General features: G+C 41.2%; 1 protein-coding gene across 1 annotated transcript in view; it reads right to left on the reverse strand.

The window, feature by feature from the left end:
* Positions 1–19,684, reverse strand: part of TTC27 (tetratricopeptide repeat domain 27) — a 215,503-nt gene that overhangs the window by 41,639 nt on the left and 154,180 nt on the right. The window contains exons 11-13 of the mRNA XM_019549711.1: positions 18,563–18,658; positions 16,485–16,607; positions 5,785–6,012 (exon numbers count right to left, since the gene is read on the reverse strand). Coding sequence (XP_019405256.1) covers positions 5,785–6,012; positions 16,485–16,607; positions 18,563–18,658 — 447 coding nt within the window. The remainder of the gene's footprint in view (positions 1–5,784; positions 6,013–16,484; positions 16,608–18,562; positions 18,659–19,684) is intronic.

Consider the following 19,684-nt stretch of genomic DNA (forward strand, 5'->3'; position numbering starts at 1 on the left):
CTGGTTTGCTCCCTGCAGGACCGGACCAGTGCAGAATAATCCTCCTTGGAGGTGAATCCCATCCTCCATCCTTTGTAGGCCTTTCTTTTTAGACTCAGGTCTGCTAGATCCCTGGAGAGCCAGGGGGACTGCTGTGCCCTCTTGCTGCCTTTCCTCAGAGACGGAATCGAATTAGCTTGTGCATTGAGGATCACTCCCTTGAGGAGCAACCACTCTTCTTGAACTCCCCTCTCCCTGGGGTCGTCATCCCTTAAGGCTTCACTGACAAGCCTCCTGAGCTTGTCAAAGTCAGCTTTCCTGAAGTCAAGGACTTCCATGTTGCTGACTGACTTGCCAGCTTTACGGCGGATGGTGAAGGTGATCAGGTCATGGTCGCTGTCATCCAGCTTCCCATCAATCACTAAGTCGCCGATTAGGTCATTCCCAGTAGCCAGTACCCAGTTGAGCAATGCTTTACCTCTCGTTGGCCCACAGACTTCTTGAGTCAGGTAGAGGTCATCCACACACAATAGGAAGCTTTGCAACCGCTTGGATTTTGCTGAGTGATCCTCCCATGAGATGTCCAGGTAACTGAAGTCACCCATGACAACCACAGTCCTGGAGCATGTGGCCTCAGCCAGTTCCTGGGAAAACTCCTGGTCAAGCTCTTGACTTTGAGTGGGAAGTCTGTAGTAGACTCCCACCGTTGTGTACCCTGTGCCGTATTCCCCACGGATTTTAACCCAGAGGGTCTCCAGTCGTCCACCCTGGTCACCAATATCAGCTTGCAGGGATGCGTAGCTTTCCTTAACATAGAGAGCTACACCCCTGCCCCTTTTACCTACATGATCCCTCCTGTATGGGGTATAGCCATCTATACCCATGGTCCAGTCATGGGTGGAGTCCCACCACATCTCCGTTATCCCTATGACATCATAATTATTTCCATTAAGCAGGAGGACGAGCTGCTCCTGCTTATTCCCCAAGCTCCTGTCATTTGTGTGTAGGCAGGCAAGTGTCCCCTTGGGGGCTCTTGCCTTGCCCACAGATTGTACCAGGGCTGGGCTCCCTTAAGTGCCTTGGCCTCCTGGCTTTGCAAGGGTTGCTCAGCAGGCCAGCAGTGGCGATAGTCCCCACGTCCCCCAATGGGCTTAGTTTAAAGCCCAGTGGAGCAGGTCAGCCAGTCTGGCTGAGAAGAGCCCCCTCCCCAGCGGAGAGAGGTAGAGGCCATCTCTTCCCAGCACCTCACTGCCTCTCTCGACAAAGAGCGGGCTGTGGTCATGGAAGCCAAAGGCTTTCCTATGACACCAGTGCCGCAGTCTTTGGTTAACTATGTGGATCCCCCTCTCCCTCCTCAGCCCATACCCCAAGACTGGGAGGATCAATGAGAACACCACCTGTGTCCCCAGACCCTTTAGCTCCACTCCCAAATCCCTGTAGTGCCTCATGACCCGCCTGGGAGTGCTCCGAGCTGTGTCACTGGTGCCCACATGAATAAGGAGCATGGGATAGGAAGATTAGTTTGTATGGAATTCCAAGTACTGGCTGTGGAAAGAGAAGAGATTGGGGGGGGGGGGGGAAACTATATTACATCTTCTTACAGGCCCGGGGTTATGAAGAGTACTGTAACAGATCATAAAGGCAGGAAGGAAATAAATATAGACTGCTGAAATCTTTGTAGGAGGAGTCTTGTTGGAGCTGCAATTGAACATAAGACCAGTCCAAAAAGTGAAGATGACTAAAAATGTATCTCTTTATGAAGAGGGGAAGGTTTAGGTGTATATAATAAAACCAGTTAAAACTGTAAGGGCAGTGTCCCACGCTGCACTAATTCCAGAGAGTGTCAAAAACAGAGAAAGAGAAAAATATTTCTAACAAACAAAAAAGAATGCAAAAAAAATGCCAATTATCTTAATATTTAGAAAGGGTGAGCTTGGGTAAAAGTTCTTCAAGTATTAGGGTTTTACAGTTAAGGCACTCTGGAGATCTGGGCTCATTTCCTGCTCTACCTCAGACTTTTTATGTGACTACAGGCTAGTCACTTAGTATCTCTATGCCTCACTTAGCCATCTGTACAATAGGGATAATCATAGGCGACACGTGGGGGAGACAGACATGTGACACCCCTGAGATTGGCAGCTGCCAAAGCCACCACCGGCTTCTGTGGGCAGTCACTGCTTGCCACCTGCCCCCCCTCGCCACTGACACGGCTGGTGGCATCTGCAGGCCACCACTTGCCATCATGATGCCCCCCTAGTCTCAGGGGGCACCAGTCATTCTTGCGGATATTATTTCCTTCACTCATCTTATCCAGGTAAACTCTTCAGAATGGGGACTATCTTTAACTATACGTCCAGTAATAAAACTAGCATTAGGGAACCGAACCAGTATTTATTTGGGTTTGATTCAGATGAATTAAATTGGTTCAAGTTCAGTTCCGGTTCAAGCTATCAAAAAAAAAAATTGTGGGTTGGCTACTAGTTCACACTGGTTCTAATTTCTTTCATGTATAGCATAGAGGTAATTTACTAATTTCAGAATATGAAATAGGCTATTAAACAAATGTTTTTTACTTTGTAATACTTAAAGTTTACACAAGTAGTTTTTTTAACTTGACTGCATTTGACTTCAACTTTACACAACTTTGGCAGGGTTTGTGTTGTCAAAACAACTACTTTTCATGAACAATTTGTCTGATCAAACTAAAATAACATCCTTCTGATATCTGCTCTGTCATATTGGACCTCTGTGCATACAGAATAAATCTGAGGCTGAAAAGGTTCTTTCAACACTCACTTGGTGTTCCTGGAACTGCCATTACAATTTCTGCCAGTTGATACAGTTCATGCACAGCATTTTTCTGGAGTTCCCAGTATTTGAATGTGTCTTCCTTCTTATTGAGATACGGCTCATCTGCAAATGACTCATGATGTGGCCCTATCTTTTCAGGGGCTTTCTTTTGTCCAGATCTCTTTTTCTCTCTGGACAGGTCATGAGCTTTAAGAAGAGAGTCCAATTGATTAACTGACCTTTCAGTTTCTGGCATATGCAAACTTTGATTCTAGAATAATTCCATTGATTTCAACTTCTTCTGAATGAAGCATTTCCATTTTTGTCCATGCATTTGTTAAACGAAATGTTGTCTTGACTCACAATAGATGCAAAAGGAAGTCTATCTATTCTCCACGGAGGTTAACCATGCCCACTAATGGTCACTTGTTGAGCAGCTAAATAGTTGGTTTTGCAAGAGGAGGGAAGGGATACAGCAGTCCTTCCTGGGAGGATCAGTGAGAAGTTGCATGAATGCCACCTTTTACAACTATTTACTTACTAATTAGTTTTTATTTGGTAGGTTGTCAGAAGAAAACAGAGCACAAGCAGCTCCTTCTCTTCTTTTCCCCTTCCCTTACATTTGTGGGCTGGTCTCCTTTCATTCCTATTCTGTTCCCTTATAATACAGAGAAAATGTGCTACAACTAGCATTTGAGATGCAGCTAGTCAGGGACATAAAACGGAATTAAAAGGGATTCTACAACTATGTTGAAAGTAAAAGGAAGAACAGAGAAAACACAAGTCCCTTATAAAACCAGGGAACTACAGACTAGTCAGCCTGTCCTTGATACCTGGAAACATCAATGAGCAGGTATTCAAGGACTCCACTGTGAAGCACCTAGAAAAAAACAAGGTGATCAGGAACAGCCAGCATGGATTCACCATGACTAAGGTGACAGGCTCTGAGGATGGGGAGAGAGCAGTGGATGTTATGTTCCTTGACTATAGCAAGGCTTTTGATACCATCTCTCACGACATTCTCATTAACACAAAAGGGAAATACAGACTAGATGAAAGTACTGTAAAAGTACAAGTAGTCCTCAATGGCTCAGTGTCTAGCTGGGAAGAGGTATCAAGTGTCAAAGAACTGGTTCAAACTGGGTCTTTGTTCTGGTTTGACTCCCTGCTTGGAGTGTTGTAGCCAAAATGGTCCAGGAAATATGTAAGAAGCAAGGTCTCATTGGACAACCTGTGTGGTTGGGACAGATGATATGCATTCAGGTACAAATGGTTCTCCTTCTGGTCAGGTCACCTAAATGAGAGCACTTTTGCTGGAAAGTTTAATATCTTTGACTATATGTTCACATGCTAGACAGATCAGGACTTTGATCTTGATTGAGGCCTTTAGACATTACTATAATATGAATGAACGGCCACAGCCACAAGCATAATAATGGTTCTAGATCTCTTCAAAGGCAGATAGAGAACAAACAACTTCATGGCACTGGGGAGAGATTCCTGTAGTCAAATTAAATGGTAGCTATATACCTTAGAACTTGTAAGGAACAGTGTAGAAAGCCAATTTCACTAAAATCACCTCTCCAGTGGAGTAACTGATTACACACTTAAAACAGACATTAAAATAAATTACTGCAAAATATTGGAAAGTATAAGGTTACCATTACCAGATGTTTCACAAAGGAAATTAATTTGACGTGACAAGCTGAATGCCTGGTTTTGGTTCTTACAGCTGAGTGCAGAACTTGCTTCAGCATAACTCTCTCTGTGACAATGGGATAAGTTTAGATCGGGGTGTCCAACATACAGTCTTTGGGCCTAATCTCACCAATGAAGCCACTCTATCCAGCCTGCTGGACTACTGGCATGGCCCTGAGGAGTGGATTGTTGCAGAAAGCTAATCGCTGGCAGGAGGGTATGCAAGGGCTAACAAAGTCTTCATCGCCACTATTGCACTCCTGCTTCTTTGGCTGCTGGCTGCCACTGCCTGTACTATGCTTCAACCAGATCTGGAGCTGCTGCCATGGCAGGGGGCACGCAGTAGTGTCGGCTCCAGCATGTGGCAGGAGACGATACTCAGGGCCCAAGAGGTGACCATCCCAACAAAAAGCAAGGGGGGCAAGAGTGCCCAAAAGCCCCCCTGGCTCACCAAGGGCGTACGGGAATGCCTGATTGCCAAAAAGGCGGCGTACACCCAATGGAAGTGGGGTGCTATCTCCAAAGAGAAGTATACCTCCTCTGCTCAGGCCTGTAGGGGGGCTGTCAGGAAAGCTAAGGCGGACATAGAGCTAGGACTAGCGTCCAAAATCAAAGATAACAAAAAGTCCTTTTTCAAATATATAGACTTATATATAAGTCCTCCTGCATAGTGCTGATTTATGTTATTTAGATATGCCATGATCATGACCATTTGGGAGTAGTTATACATTTTCAGCTGTCTTAGGCTCTTGTAGATACTGTGGACGAAAAGTTGTAGGTACACACAGAAGGCCTAGACATAAAAGCATATGTCCCTTATTTTACTTCTTCTAGACAGGATCTTTGCAACTTTTTTAGACTTGAGGTACTCCTTGGAAAATGCCAGCTCCTAGTTTTCACATATTTTTTTGACTACAGAAAAATAACAAAACAATTCTGTTGCAAAGAACTCAGAAAGACCTCAGCAGGCAAGAATGTTTTCACACTATGAATTCTTACTTGAAATTTCTGGGTTTATCCTGCGATTCATAACTGCACACCAACCAATGTTAACATTGTACAGTACCCTTCAGCATCCTAAAAAGGATCTCATAGCACCTTGGTTGTGACTCACTGTCCTACACAGCACTCTTAATCTCTCACTTTGAAAAGCAGCAATACTTACCATATTAACACATTAAACAAAAAAAAGTACAAGCTATTACTTTAGTTGTGAACAGAGTTAACCTGCTTAACATTCCAAGAAACAGATTTTAAAGGCACAACACAATTAGAAAGTAACCTGCAAAGTATAAAAAATTGCGTTTATTTCCTAACCTGCATGGGGTTGATCTGCACTGAACGTTCAAAACACTCCACACATTCTCTGAACTCCTTGTTGTGAAGATGAAGGAGGCCCTTCGAGCGCTGGGCCCGGGCACTGCGATGCTTGGATAACTCCCATGCTTTGTCATAGTACTGGTGATCTCTAAGAATATCACCAAGCAAGCAATATAATCCTGGTGTTTCCTTCTTCTCTAACTCCCGCCTCAAGACTTCTTCTGCCTATTAGAAAACAGAGGAAATGACCCTTAATAGGAAATACCGTAGTCAAACTAATCACATACTACTTAACACTTCCATATTTTATGCTTGTATCGGTTTCTTATATAATAAAAACATATAAATTTGAAAAAATAGTGCCTTGAACAAAGCCTATCAAAGATAAATCTGAAATTTGTTCCATAGGTTGCTTTTCATCTAAAGCCCAAGGACCAACATTTAAGCAGTGTTATTAAATTTCTATTCACACTTGTGTGGGCACATGAATCTCCATGCACAGTTTATATAGGTTAAAGGCTAAGGTTAATATATTGTTTATGCAATTCTACTTCAGTAAATGAAGTTATTTCAGAAACCAAATTTTACCTCCAAATTGACATCTCAAAGTAGATAAGGTGAAGACGTAAACTTTTACTTTTCCAGGCAAGCAAAAGACTTTGTGAAAGAAGAATCTTTCTCACTTTGATTTTGAAAAACAGGAGAATCTGAAAGTGCTGCTGTTAATATGTTATGGTAGTCCAGCAGTCTTTGTATTTACAAGTCAAAGTGAGGAGTTATCACATTCCCTGTTCATAGCTCACCCACATCTTTTACCTAAAAAGAGCAAAGAGTCATCTTGCAAATCCAGTTTGGATCTCCATTTTGAAAGTGCAGTGCCACCACTTCTAGGATACTGAGCAATCCCCTACCTGTTCTTTTAACCTTCTTTGTTTGAAAACATTCAGAATTCCCTGCTCAGTTTTGCCATTTCCTCATCCCAATTTTTCCTTCTCTAAAAGCAGTGTGTGTCCAGTATGTTCTGTATTCACTTCAGCTAGTTATAGGTTACTACTGTTTACAAAACATGCAAATGAGAGTTATAGTTTTTTATGATCTCCCTAAATAAATAAATACCTTGGTAGGTGATGAAATCAGTTGCCCAAATTTGATTCCACTCCCCGCTCAAAATGTAACAGTGTTGCATAGATTACCTAATTCAATTCTATGTAAATTTCCTATTTTAATGATATGTTAGAACAGTAAGAAATCATGACTACATAAAATAAATTTTGCTACACAACCAAGGTTAGTAGCATTTATTGGTCATACTCCTCCTCAGTAGCTAGTTCATTTGCCAGAAGAGGCTGCATTGTTGATCCTCACATAAATAGGAGTATTCCTTTTTTTGTTTTAATGAAAACTATTTCCTTTCACACTCCCAGATAACCTCTAGGGAACTGGACAAAATGGCTGCTGCGTATGTAGTCTTTTTCTGTTCTTCCTCAGTCTTAATCTTAGGTTTATCTTGGACCATCAATAAAGTACAAGGATCCCATTTAGGAATCATCTTTAAAAGAATGAACCCTTTCAAAAATGTCACTTTGTTGTGAAGTTTTTTCCATCTCTGATATAGTAGCACTACATCTCACTGTCATCTTTGTTAAGTGAAGTATTAACAGAAATATAACGTCTAGAAAAATTTGAAGGGTGTAAACACCAAGAAGGGAGAGGAAGGGTTTTGGTTTGTATAGGAATATAAAGCCGGCAGAGACAGAACCAAATGAAGAGGAAGAAAATTTTAGGTTGAATAAAAGAAAAAAAACCTGTTTAATAGTAAGAGTTTTTAAGCAGTGAAGCAAAGTTATAGAAACTGTGTTACTTCAGACATTCACAATTAGATTGAGGAAAGCATTATAAATATAGCTTAATAAGACTATTGTGCTGCCAAAGGGAAAGAATAGATGAGGATTTGTTTGGTTTTTTTAAAGCCAAATCTCTAATTTCTATGTCTAATTAAATGAATACATATTGATAATTTATCTCAAGGACTAATTAACAGAGAAAACTGCATACTTTAAGATATGTCGTAATCACAGGAGGCACCGTCTGGAATTACAGGCCAGCTTTTTATAAGATTCAAATTCTGCTGTGAGCTGCAGCTATGAGGTGAAAAGTGCACTGCATGCTCCTAAACCCTCAGTCTCTGTGTGGTAGTGCCTAGTACTATTATGCACTAGACCAACCGGCCAGCACTTTACTAATTGCATTTATATTTAGTGCATAAAAACCGCATGTTCTGGCCTCGGTTTGCAAGCATTCAATGCCAATGTAAATATCTCAACACAGAGATAAAACAGACTAATTAAATATACAGTCCTTTGACATTTACTTCATCTGATTAGCTAACTCATTGGGGGCCAACCTTTTTGGCAGGCATGCCACACATTAGCCCTGCACCTCCCTGAATGCCACTCTAATCCCCTTCTTTTGCCTGATCTACCATTTTACTTTCTGCTCCCTGCCCTATGTTCCCTACCCAGCCTGCTGCTCTGCTTTCTGCTCCCTACCCTGTCTTCTCAGCACTGTCTGATGCTCTGCCCTTTTGGCCATTGTGCTGCCTGCCTGCCCCCTTCCCAGTCTGCTGTGTGCCACACACAGAAGCTACACATGGCATGCATACTGCAGGCTTGCCACCCTTGAGCTGAATGATTACCTTCCATAAGTATTAAACATCTGCAATCCTTTTTTTGTTCTTCCAGTGTGCAAAAGACTCATGGCAGATAATTATTATCCCAAAATAACAAATCTGAATTGCTGAAATGAGAAGTTTGTTCACAGAAAATAGGTAACACTTTAAACCAAGTTTTCCTACTTGCTGTGCAATTTTGTTAAGAAAAGTCATCTCTTGCAACTTCAAAGAAGACAAGCTCTGATATCTTGCTCTATGCATGCAATATAACCATTATCTAAGGGATTGGTTTCTTAATGGTTAAATCATTTTTAATAACTGAAATTACATAATTACATAATTATATATAAAGAAAATAAACTTTTGAGAAATAATAAAACCATGCCCATAAATTTGGGGGGGTCTTCAAGAGGAGGCTGGATGAACACCTCACCAGGGTCGTTAGACTCCAGTACTCTTTCCTGCCATGGCAGGGGGTCAGACCTGATGATCTGCTCAGGTCCCTTCTGACCCTACCAATTATGAAACTATGAAATTATTTGTAGAAGAAGTGGCTTTTCTTCTGGAACAGCTGCAAAGGTTCACTTGGCTGCAAGGTGAGTAGATGAGCTGTGCCTAAGAACTTCACAAGACAGGCAGCAAAAAGGTTGCAGAGGGTGCAATAGCTTTTCCAAGTAGGAGGGTATGCCATGCACAGTGCATGTTTTTTTTTGTGGAACATCTGAACTGTGACCAGAGCCCCCATTGCAAACCTAGGGCTCTGATTGGCTGAGGGAGGAAAAAGGAGAGATGCTGGTGGAAAGGAACACCAGCCTGGAGAGAGGGGCAGAGACTCAGCCCCTCCTCACACCCCAGGCAGGGGGAACGGGGCTGAGGCTTGCTGGGGAGCAGACATCAGGACAAAGGAGAGCCTGAGTCATCCCAGGAGAAGCTGATTCCCCACCTGGGTCGAAGCTGTGTAATCAGGGACACAGGTACCCAGGGAAATAGTGGGGAGGAGCTGCTTGGTCAGAGACCTGCAGAGGGAGTCCCCTGTCTGCTGTGGAGGTGCTGGGAGAGACAGACAGCCCAGAGAGGGAGCAGACTGTGAAAATCCTAAACTTGCATGGGTGTGTGAGGTTATACTTAGTCCCTAGTGTTTGCAGGAGGTGTATCTTTCAGAAGGAGACTGGAGAAAAGAAGCCAATTACCTTCAGTGGCTGATCGGAGACTTGGTTTGCTGAATTACCAAGAAAGGCCAAGGAGTCCAGCAGATGCCTCTGTTGAGAATAGGATAGGATTCAACACTGACAAGTGCAAAGTGATGCACCTGGGGAGGAAGAACCAGCAGCATACCTACAGGTTAGGGAACTCCCTTCTCGTCAGTGCAGAGGCAGAAAAGGATCTTGGAGTCATCACTGATGCCAAGATGAACATGGGCTGGCAGTGTGGGGATGCAGTCAGGAAGGCCAACCACACCTTGTCATGCATCCACAGATGCATCTCGAGCAGGTCCAAGGAGGTGATCCTCCCCCTCTATGCGGCACTGGTCAGGCCGCAGCTGGAGTACTGAGTTCAATTCTGGGTGCCGCACTTCAAGAGGGATGTGGACAACATGGAGAGGGTCCAGAGGAGGGCCACTCACATGATCAGGGGGCAGCAGGGCAGACCCTATGAAGAGAGGCTACGGGAACTGAACCGTTCAGTCTCCACAAGAGAAGGCTGAGAGGGATCTAGTGGCCTGTTACAAACTAGTCAGGGGGGACCAGCAGGCATTGGGGGAGTCCCTGTTCCCCCGAGCACTGCCAGGAGTGACCAGAAATAACGGTCACAAGCTGGCGGAGGGTACATTCAGACTAGACATCAGGAGGTGCTACTTCACTGTCAGGGTGGCTAGGATCTGGAACCAACTTCCAAGCAAAGTAAGTGGTGCTGGCTCCTACCCTGGGGGTCTTTAAGACAAGGCTAGACAATCACCTTGCTGGGGTCATTTGATTTCCTGCCATGGCAGGGGGTTGGACTTGATGATCTGCTCAGGTCCCTTCCAACCCTACTAACTATGAAACGACGAAGCCTCACCTCTGCTATTTAGTGGTGGATCACAGTTAAAGCTGTGTTGCCATTAATTGTTATGGGAAGGGGATTGTGACCAGAAGGAAATCAACCTGAGTTATGAGGCTGAAACTGTTTTAAAGGGTCATAACCAAGTGAATGTAATTTTTGAGGTTGTTTGATGCAAGTGTGGCCACCCAGCAAGGTAGAATTATTCACCTAATGTTACAGTTGTCAATTTTATTCAGACTGTTGGTTCTATTATTAACTATTGTTGTTATATATATTTTTCTTCTTTTACTTATTCATTTATTTGCTTATATAGTTGCACATAATAAAGAAACCAATGTATTCAGTAGGTTTGCAATAAATTCCTGGGTGATGAGGGTGAGGAACACACCTCTCCACAGGACACCTCAGTCAGCAGATCTGTCTGAGGGGGGTTCCCAGGGCTTCTGGCACCATGAGGATCTGAAATCCAGCACATCACCCAGCCTAGCATGCTGGCATGGGTTACATTTAATTTGCAAAAGCCTTTAAACAACAAAGTTAAATAAAGAAAAAAATTAGTGTTGTAAATACTACTGACTTAAATAGATGTAATTACACTTAAATATGTTGCACAGGAGTATCTAGGCTGAATTCAAGTAAAAACATGAAATCAGTTCACAGGACACTGTTAAAACACAGAGAAAGATGTTATAGCATGTGCTTATGCTGCTGTACAGGAATATTGCAATGAAAATAAAATCCCAAATAAGCAGTGCTCCACAAAACAGCAATCCAGAAAGAATATTCCAGTATTTAGAAGTGAATAAATGGGATCTTCCTTTTTTTAATCCTTATTACGTAGACTCCAGCATACCAAATTTAGTATCATCCCTGAAAATGTCCTGTACTATGTCTTCACATCTGTTGCCACCCTTTTGTTGTCACTTTGCGCCCATTCATTTATGAGTTCCCATCACTTTCAGTTACCACACTACAGTTTCAGATACAAGAGGTAAGTAACACAGTTCTCACAGGCCTTGCTATCCAACAACATAACTCTCTGTTGCCACAGGATTGTTCACTGCAGTATAATTTTCCATTTTGTTCTAAATAGTTTTAAGCGTCTCCTAAATTATACCGTCACCTATTTCTTACAGGCAGTGTCATAGAGTTGGTTAAGCATGGGGATCAGATTCCAAAATTCTCAGTCCTGCTTTGCTTCTGGATTTGATGCATAACCTTGGGCAAGCCATTTCTGTTCTCTCTCAATTTTCTCAACTCTAAATGGAATACCAACCTCTCTCACATGGCTGTTGAGAGCTCTACTGGCAATAGTTATGATTCTGAAAGCATCTTCAAAAGCACTGTACTTTCTGGCATACAACATGCCCCCAAATAAGACATTCATCTTGGGTTTTGGAAGCCAGAATATTGGGGGGGAGGGGGGGTAGTTCAGATTTTTCCAGACTTCTGGCCAATTTGTGACATAGAGCAAGTCTTCCTGAGAACACAGTGTCCAGGAAGTATAGTATTGCAGGAGACAGTCTAGATACGACAGTGAGCGGTAGGAACTTCCTGCTACATTAGGAAGTTCTCAGGGCCTGGTGCCTCACTCAGACTGTCTCCTGGGATGCCATACTTCCTGGACACTCTGTGTTCTCAGGAAGACTTAGTCTATGTCATACAAAGTTATGCCTCAGACTAAGGATAGGCAACCCCCAGCACGCATCCCAATTACTGGCACATGGAGATTTTCCTCAGCACACCAGGAGGTATGCGAGGACATTTTTTTTTTTTTTTTTTTAATGATTTTTAAGTTGCTGCTCCAGAAACCATAGGTCCCAGCACTGTGGCAGGCACCAGGGGCAGAGACAAGAGAACAGAGGCAGGGATGTTGTCTGCATTCTGCTGATCCTCCCCCTATTTCTGGGCTGCACCCTCCGGCCCGGCCCAACCCCTGGAGGGGAGCTGCAGGTGGGTGAGGCTGCAGCCTGGGCAGGCGCTGCAGAGGGCTGCTCTGTTGGAGGCCCCTGACCGGCTCAACTCCGAGTGCCACGCACACCAGCTGTTCCAGGGGGCTCATGCAGTCAGGCTCTTACACCAGGGGTGGCTCTGCCCTGCTTGTCCTGTGGCCAGCACACAGGAAGGCCAAGCTGGGAAACCCCCAAGCCCAGTGCCTTGGCCTGGCCAGGCGGCATCCCCTCATGGGCAGGGCAGCTGTGGCCCATCCCTTTGGAGCTGTGTGGGCCAGGCTGGGCCCCACCTTGGGTGCCCCTAGGTGCCCCTGCCTCCAGGCTTGCTTCTTCCTCAGGGGAGGAAACAGCTTGCTTAATACAGGAACCCCACTTTTGAGGAAGGGGGAAGGCAACTTTGCAGAGAAGGGTGCATGTTTTGTGTGAGAAAATACTTACGTGAGAAAGTGCTTATTTACCAATTAATATACTATTTGATGTTGCCTTTAAGAAGTTTTTCCTGATATTCAATCTAAATTGAAAGAGACTCAGATTTCTTTCTATATTTATAGTTCCCTGAACAAAGCAACATTTTTCAGATTTTTTGTGCATTTTTTTTCCATTCCCAGGCTTCTCCTGTGTTGAAGAGGAAGATTGTTAATGGGTAGTTTGCTACCTGTGCTGCTGTTAAGGTAGGCTGCATGTCTGGTTTTTCTACTACATGGAGATAACAGAGAAAGGGGTAGAGCTGGAGCTACACATGGTACCAGGACAGAGCTCCAGGGTCTGAAGGAGCCAAAGAACCGTCCATGATCCCAATGACAGGTGTTCAAGTTGCAGTGCTGCAGGGTTCTGGCAGGTAAAAAAGCCTCTGGTATGAACTAGGAACCATCTATATCCTCATCTCTCTACTTCTTCTTCCTCTTTCACACTCCTACAGAATCTTCTGACCCTAGTATTTCTTCCTATAGCATGGAAAGAGGTTGGTGAGGAGGGGGTGGGTCATCCATTTAAGAGTGTCCCCCAACAACTGTGTCCTCAATACCTGCCAGCTTACTCAAGAAGCATTTCCATTCCTTCAAGTCAGTGCTGCTCTTACAAGTCTCTTCTGGCTTTTCAAACTGACAGCTCCAGCTGCAAAGCCACAACTGAATCAGAGAATAGGGAGGCTGGTTGAGGAGATAGGCCACAGATGCTAACCCTGAGTTAATTAAAGGACCAAGTCCCTCCAAGAGGGCAGAGGCAAGGGTGTCTTTTCCCTGAATGTGTCTTAAAAACCAGGCCAAGAACCTTGCCTGTGCCTGCTGAACTATAGCAGGTTCAATGGCTGCAGCTAATGCAGGAAGAACTGAGATAGGAATAGAACTCTATTAGAGCCCTTCATTTACCTCATCCTTCCTACCCTGCCTGCCCCTTCAACATGCACCAACAGGCAGAGAGGCAGCAAGGCAAAGGAAAAAAGCTAACATATGTAGGATTATTAGTCAGCTGCCATGTGGTTTGCTGCCTAAAAGGAAGGAAGGGGAGAAGGACTTGAGGATACTACTGGAGCTGAGGGGCCATTACTGGCAGCCAGGGGATATTTCTAAAAAAAGGATGCCAGACTGAAAGTCTGAAGGCCAGGGGGCTGTCTTATCACCTCTGGCTAAGCCCACCCAAAAGTTACATCTCCAGTCATAAAAATGCCCCTCTTTAGCTTCCAGTAATATCAACGGTCTCGGATCAGATCTCTGCACTTGGCCTTTTCAATGCTGGTCTCAGGAGAACGGTGCTTGTTATTCAAGTAGGCCCACTGGAATGCAGCAAGTGAAAAAACTGGAATGACAAGGTCACAGTAACTATCAGCATACCACATGGTCAGATTTTAAATTCCTCTTTTTTGAATAGTGCTGTGCTTTGCTTATTGCTTGGCTCTGTGATACTCTCTAGATGACTCATTTTATGATACCAGTTTCCACTAATTATGTTCATATTATGAAATAAACAAGTACAGAGCCACAAGTACATTTACAAGTACATTTAATAAATGGTAAAATAAACCGCAAAAAAAAATTCTGTAAAGGGCATTGACATGTTGCTCTTAGTAGATTTTGTCCTACTATTTGCATTCCCTCAGTTATCATTTAGGGAAGTACAAACTGTCCCAAATATACTGAATGTAGCAGTAATAAACTATACATTTCCACTTCTATGGCTGCAAAGTTGATGCTTGTAACTTTACAGTCAAGAATTCAAAAATGCTTAATTATATTTTACATAGACTACTCCTTGACATTTTGAAATGTCTAGCTATTTTGGTCAAGTTCTTCAGATTTTCAATTACTCTTCAAAAATGGTCTTCAGGGGACAGACACAAATGCTTGCCTAAGAAAGCTTGCTTTTTAGGCACAAGTACAGAAAGCTTCTTAATGAGGTTGCTCCACTCATTCAACAATATACTGCCTTAGCAGATTCTAACGTATTTCCACAAAAGAAGTTACTGTACTTTTCTTTTTTTAAAAGACATTTAGATAAATTGTTCTCCTGATAAAGAGCACAACTATTCTCATCCCTTGGCTTACCCACAAATGTTTTTAATTTTTGCTATTTAGATCAGGATCTTACTTTATTTTCAGCATTATTGTTATTTAGCACTTACACAGCATTTTATCTTCGAAGTACTGCACAATCAGTTCTGAAAGCATTTTTTAACAAGTTTCCTGCAACACATATCCTGTCCTATACTATCTGAATACCATTTTCATAACTCCCTAAGGGCAGTTTGTGTATTTAGCTAGGACAGAATGTGTTTCCAGGAAATGGAAATTATCAACCTCTATTTCTCTACTGTGCTGAAAGCGTTCTTATATTAGTATATTATCCCCACAGCATGCATAATGAAACATAAAATTTTGCAATCAAAGACAGATCTGTCAGTCTATAAATACCAGGATGTGATATTGGTCTACTGTAACTGGAAAAAGGATGTAAGCCTGAGTAAGGAATTCCACATTATTTATATTAATTGAAGTTATAGTTCTATGTAAGAAGTCTATAAACTGCCCTTGCAACCTTAATTCAGAGTAAGCATGGTCTCTGTGTTTATACCTTCATAGAAGGTCTGTCTACACGTAGTCACTTGAAAAGCAAAAGTTTCAGAAAGTTGTGTCATACTGCAAACAGGGTTTACAATGAAAACTTAAGCTGTGAGTCTCCCCACATGGACCACACTGCCATAAAGAGAACACACTTAAAGGTGTGTTCTCTCCCAACTTCTCTCACACTACTACAGCTCCAGAAGTGCAAGCAATAGTGGGAGAGGTTTGTACAGACTACCAGCACTTTTAAACTGCTGTGCCATCTGTGTCATGGGTTAGATGACAACAGTTAAATGTCTTTGGGTGCACCCCAGTGGTAGCAGTCGCTGTTAACAATTCTGTTAACACAGCTGTTAATTTAATTTTTTGGTCTATATCCCAGAAGAGCATATCACCATTTTGCTTTTGAATCAGTCAGTAGACTTCCTTTATTTCAAATAATCAGGTTCAAGTTTTTAGCCGTCAACCCCAAAGGCAATCCTTATTTACTCGTATTGTTTCCTCCAAATCAAGTCCTTTCTGTTCCTCCGGTGATGTCAGATTTAACTGGTACTTGTTTGCGAGTGCCATAAGTTTTTTTTTTCCACTTTTCCTTATCCATGGAAAGCTATCTCCTAACTGACTTTTCATGTTATTGCTATCTCTTACTTCAAAATGTTATCTCAAGGCCCACATTTGCCATAACATCTATACCTATTTTAAACATTGACCAATTTTTTAAGTGCAGGTGCAAAATCTAGAAACATATACCATAATTACAAAATATGAAAAGTTTAATATACTAAAACTATATATATATTTGTTGTTCTTCTGCTCCCCTACTCTAACATTGCATCTACTTCTCAAATTATCATCATATCTTGAGAGTGCTTATGGGTGCCTTGGGTTTCTCTGGTGAGCAGTGCAATGGGACCTCAAGGTGCTACTGTAATGTAAATAGCAAAAACAACAGCTAAAAATGGAGGTGGTTCTTACCTTCCCATGCTGCCCTGCTCTTTCATAGCATATTACTACATCTTCCCACATTTCCAGTTTTTCGAAGATCTGTAGAGCTGAACTTGTGCACCCTAGCTGAAAGAGTAAGCTTGCAAGCTGACGCTAGAAAAGTCAAGATAGATAAAGATAAAAATGTTAGATTCAGATTCAATTTAATTTCCAGGAAAAATGTAAGAGACATGTCTGGCCTGAACATGAAGAATACAGAAGAAGTAGAAGAAATTGTTCTTCTGAGACTTTTAGCTTTGAATACAACTTGCAACTGTTGGGTACTTATCTAATTAAAATCTTAAATTTATTGATGTTTGCTTATCACTGATAAACCACCCTCTTACTGAAAATTGCTTCATAATATTTCAGATAAACTTCTCCAGGTAAACCTGTCCATACAACTTGAAAACTTAACTATGGAGATGGTTACATTAACGTGGAAACACAGGAAACTGCCTATAGAAAGAGTAAAATAGTTAATTTTGAGTAGTCATAATGATCTGAAAAGTTAAGAGAACTATAACAGTGGAGCTATTTCAATGTAACACATCATTTATAAAAAAAAAAAAAAGCCATTCTATATTAAGCTATATGATTAAGCTACATTTTCAAGACTTTAAAAAGGGTTTTTGAAGGTTAACATAGCCAAAATTTTTCAGCTTTAAAGAAAATACAGAATTTACTTACCGCAGGCAAGAAGTATACAATTTTACTTGTGAAAATAAGTGGAACCATACTAAATAATATGCCAATCCTCCACTGAGGTGCACATAAACATACCTCAAAAATCATGTGGAGTCTGAATTCAGTACTCTTTGTAAGATGGCTTGAAATGTAGCCATACACAAACAGATGTGGTAATAAATAATAATGACTGGCAATAGTTATTCTATTTACATGTGTGCCATTAACACTTTTAACAAAGCAAGCATATGCTAAGTTAATAATAATAGCTTAGAAAAAATGTTTACTTTTTTGTATATGGGATTAATTACTTTTAATTTGTTTTTTCAACTTTGGTAATGCTTAAAGGTAATGCCTCTTCTTAGTCAAGATGCAACCACCTTGTATTCCAAATCCCTATTTTGGTATTTGTAACATTGGCTTGGAAAATTGGCTTAGATAGAAAAATGCCACTCTGACAACTGGAAATGAAAACACATTTGCTAGTGTTTATTGTAAATGTTTGTCAAAAGATTGCAAGGAATAATTTGAAAAATACTGTGGGAAATTATGAATAGTTTTTAGATAGTATCCACAGCATCAACAAAGGAAAATTAAAAAGGAAACAACATTTAAAAAATAAATAAAATGCATGCTTTAGGGAAAATGTTTGACCATAGTCTTGAATCTTAGTTTTGATACTTGTATTTAAATACAATATCACTGAAATATAATATTATTGCATAATAGTAGTTTGCAATCTTTCATACAGCAGGACTTTATACATAAAATAATAAAATGTAGCTGGAAAAATGTTCGTGCTATAAAAAAATGTTGCATAACAACAAAACTGAAATGTTCAGATTTAGCAATCCTGTGGAGTACTTCACTTGCTGACTCTGGATACTCTTGCCATGATGTACATCCTAAAATGCCTGGTCGCTCCAGGAGAGATCTAAGCAGTGGTTCCTTCCATGAATAAGGGAAAAGGCAGGAATAGGGTCCTAAGGTAGTGGCAGCATTCCCTTTTCATATAAATATTTGTAAGTATGCAACACCCTAACTATTTTTGTCCTCATTTAATTGAAGAATTCCTATTTCTTTTTTCATTCAAGAAAAAAAGGAGAAAAGAATGTAGAAAGCTTACTCAACAAGTAGTTATAACTGTGTATAACAGAAATAAACAAAAGAGCTGTGTATGTTCTAATATTTGATTCCTTTTTAAGAATGCACATAGTCTTAGTGTGCATTCTTGTAATGTCAGCCCTGTATTTTCAAAAAGTCTTCCCATATATGCATGGTAATAAAGTAGACAGCAGGTTTATGTGACAGTTTTCAGGAGTATGCACTATTAAAAATAATAAGAAAAGAGTATGTAAAAATATCATTTGACTATTTGGTACCTGTATTGCCCAATGTGGAGGCACCTGACAACAGTAAAAAATCTTCATCCGCTCAGACACCAACGTATTCTTGTCTTCAAACTGGTCAGCAAGTGCCTGCATAAACAAAGCACATTTACTAAGATTTATACAATTAAAATAAAGTGCATAGGAGCATGGATAGCCTTGATATAAAATACAAGATACTTGGTACATTAAGGATGTGATATGGTTATAAAAATGGTCATTTTTATTAAGGGGATGGGAATCTTCTTCTAAACAAGCCAATTTCACAATCAAATGTTTATCATCAATTAGATTTTATGTAAAATCAAGCTTCCAAGATCATCCAAAATTTTCAATGCATAATTCAGGAAGATGTAGCAAACTCCTAAGTCTACCAAAACAATAAAATAATTTCAAGAGACCCCAAATAATAAAACCTATCATTGTGTAGATGTACAGGGTATAAAACACAAGTGCCTTGTAAGAATCTCTGCCTGAAGTTAAGATGATTTTGGCTGATATGTTTCAATGGTTTACCTAGTTTTTCTTGAGGGGAAGGGAGGGGGGACAGAGAGATAACACTGACTTGTCCTAAATACTATTTTCAAAAAAATAAAACACAGGACCAACAGTATTTCAAAACACATTTTCATAACTAGAGCACTAATACAGAAAAAAAAAACTTATCTATCTGGGAAGACAATTCCATTCAGGATTTTCTTCATGGAAAATGTGAATTAATGGGAGAGATTAATGGTCTTCCTTTCTCCCAAAGGGAAAAGTCACATTACCAGTCTCCATAATTTAGTTTTGCACACTATCCAAAATAAATACATCAAAATTCAGTGCGGATAATGGAAAGATAAAAAGTGGGAATGAATTACAGCCAGAATAAGTGCTCAGAAGAAAAACTCCACATATCTGAAGTGTGAGTGGATGTATAGTATTTAGGTCTACACAGTGCAATAAAATGCCATAAGGAGATACCCAGCTTGTAGCACATTAGACACAATGCTGCACTAATGCAGTCTATGGCTTCTGGTACCTGAGCTAGCTTGTGTTTTTTTTATTTCTTGCACAGCACTTCATTGTGCCATGTGGGTATGCCCTTAAAGCCAATTACTCTTCCCTTATGGA

This window comes from Crocodylus porosus, unplaced genomic scaffold (genome assembly GCF_001723895.1).
Source record: "Crocodylus porosus isolate Cpor-Errol unplaced genomic scaffold, CroPor_comp1, whole genome shotgun sequence".
Classification (NCBI taxonomy): domain Eukaryota; kingdom Metazoa; phylum Chordata; order Crocodylia; family Crocodylidae; genus Crocodylus; species Crocodylus porosus.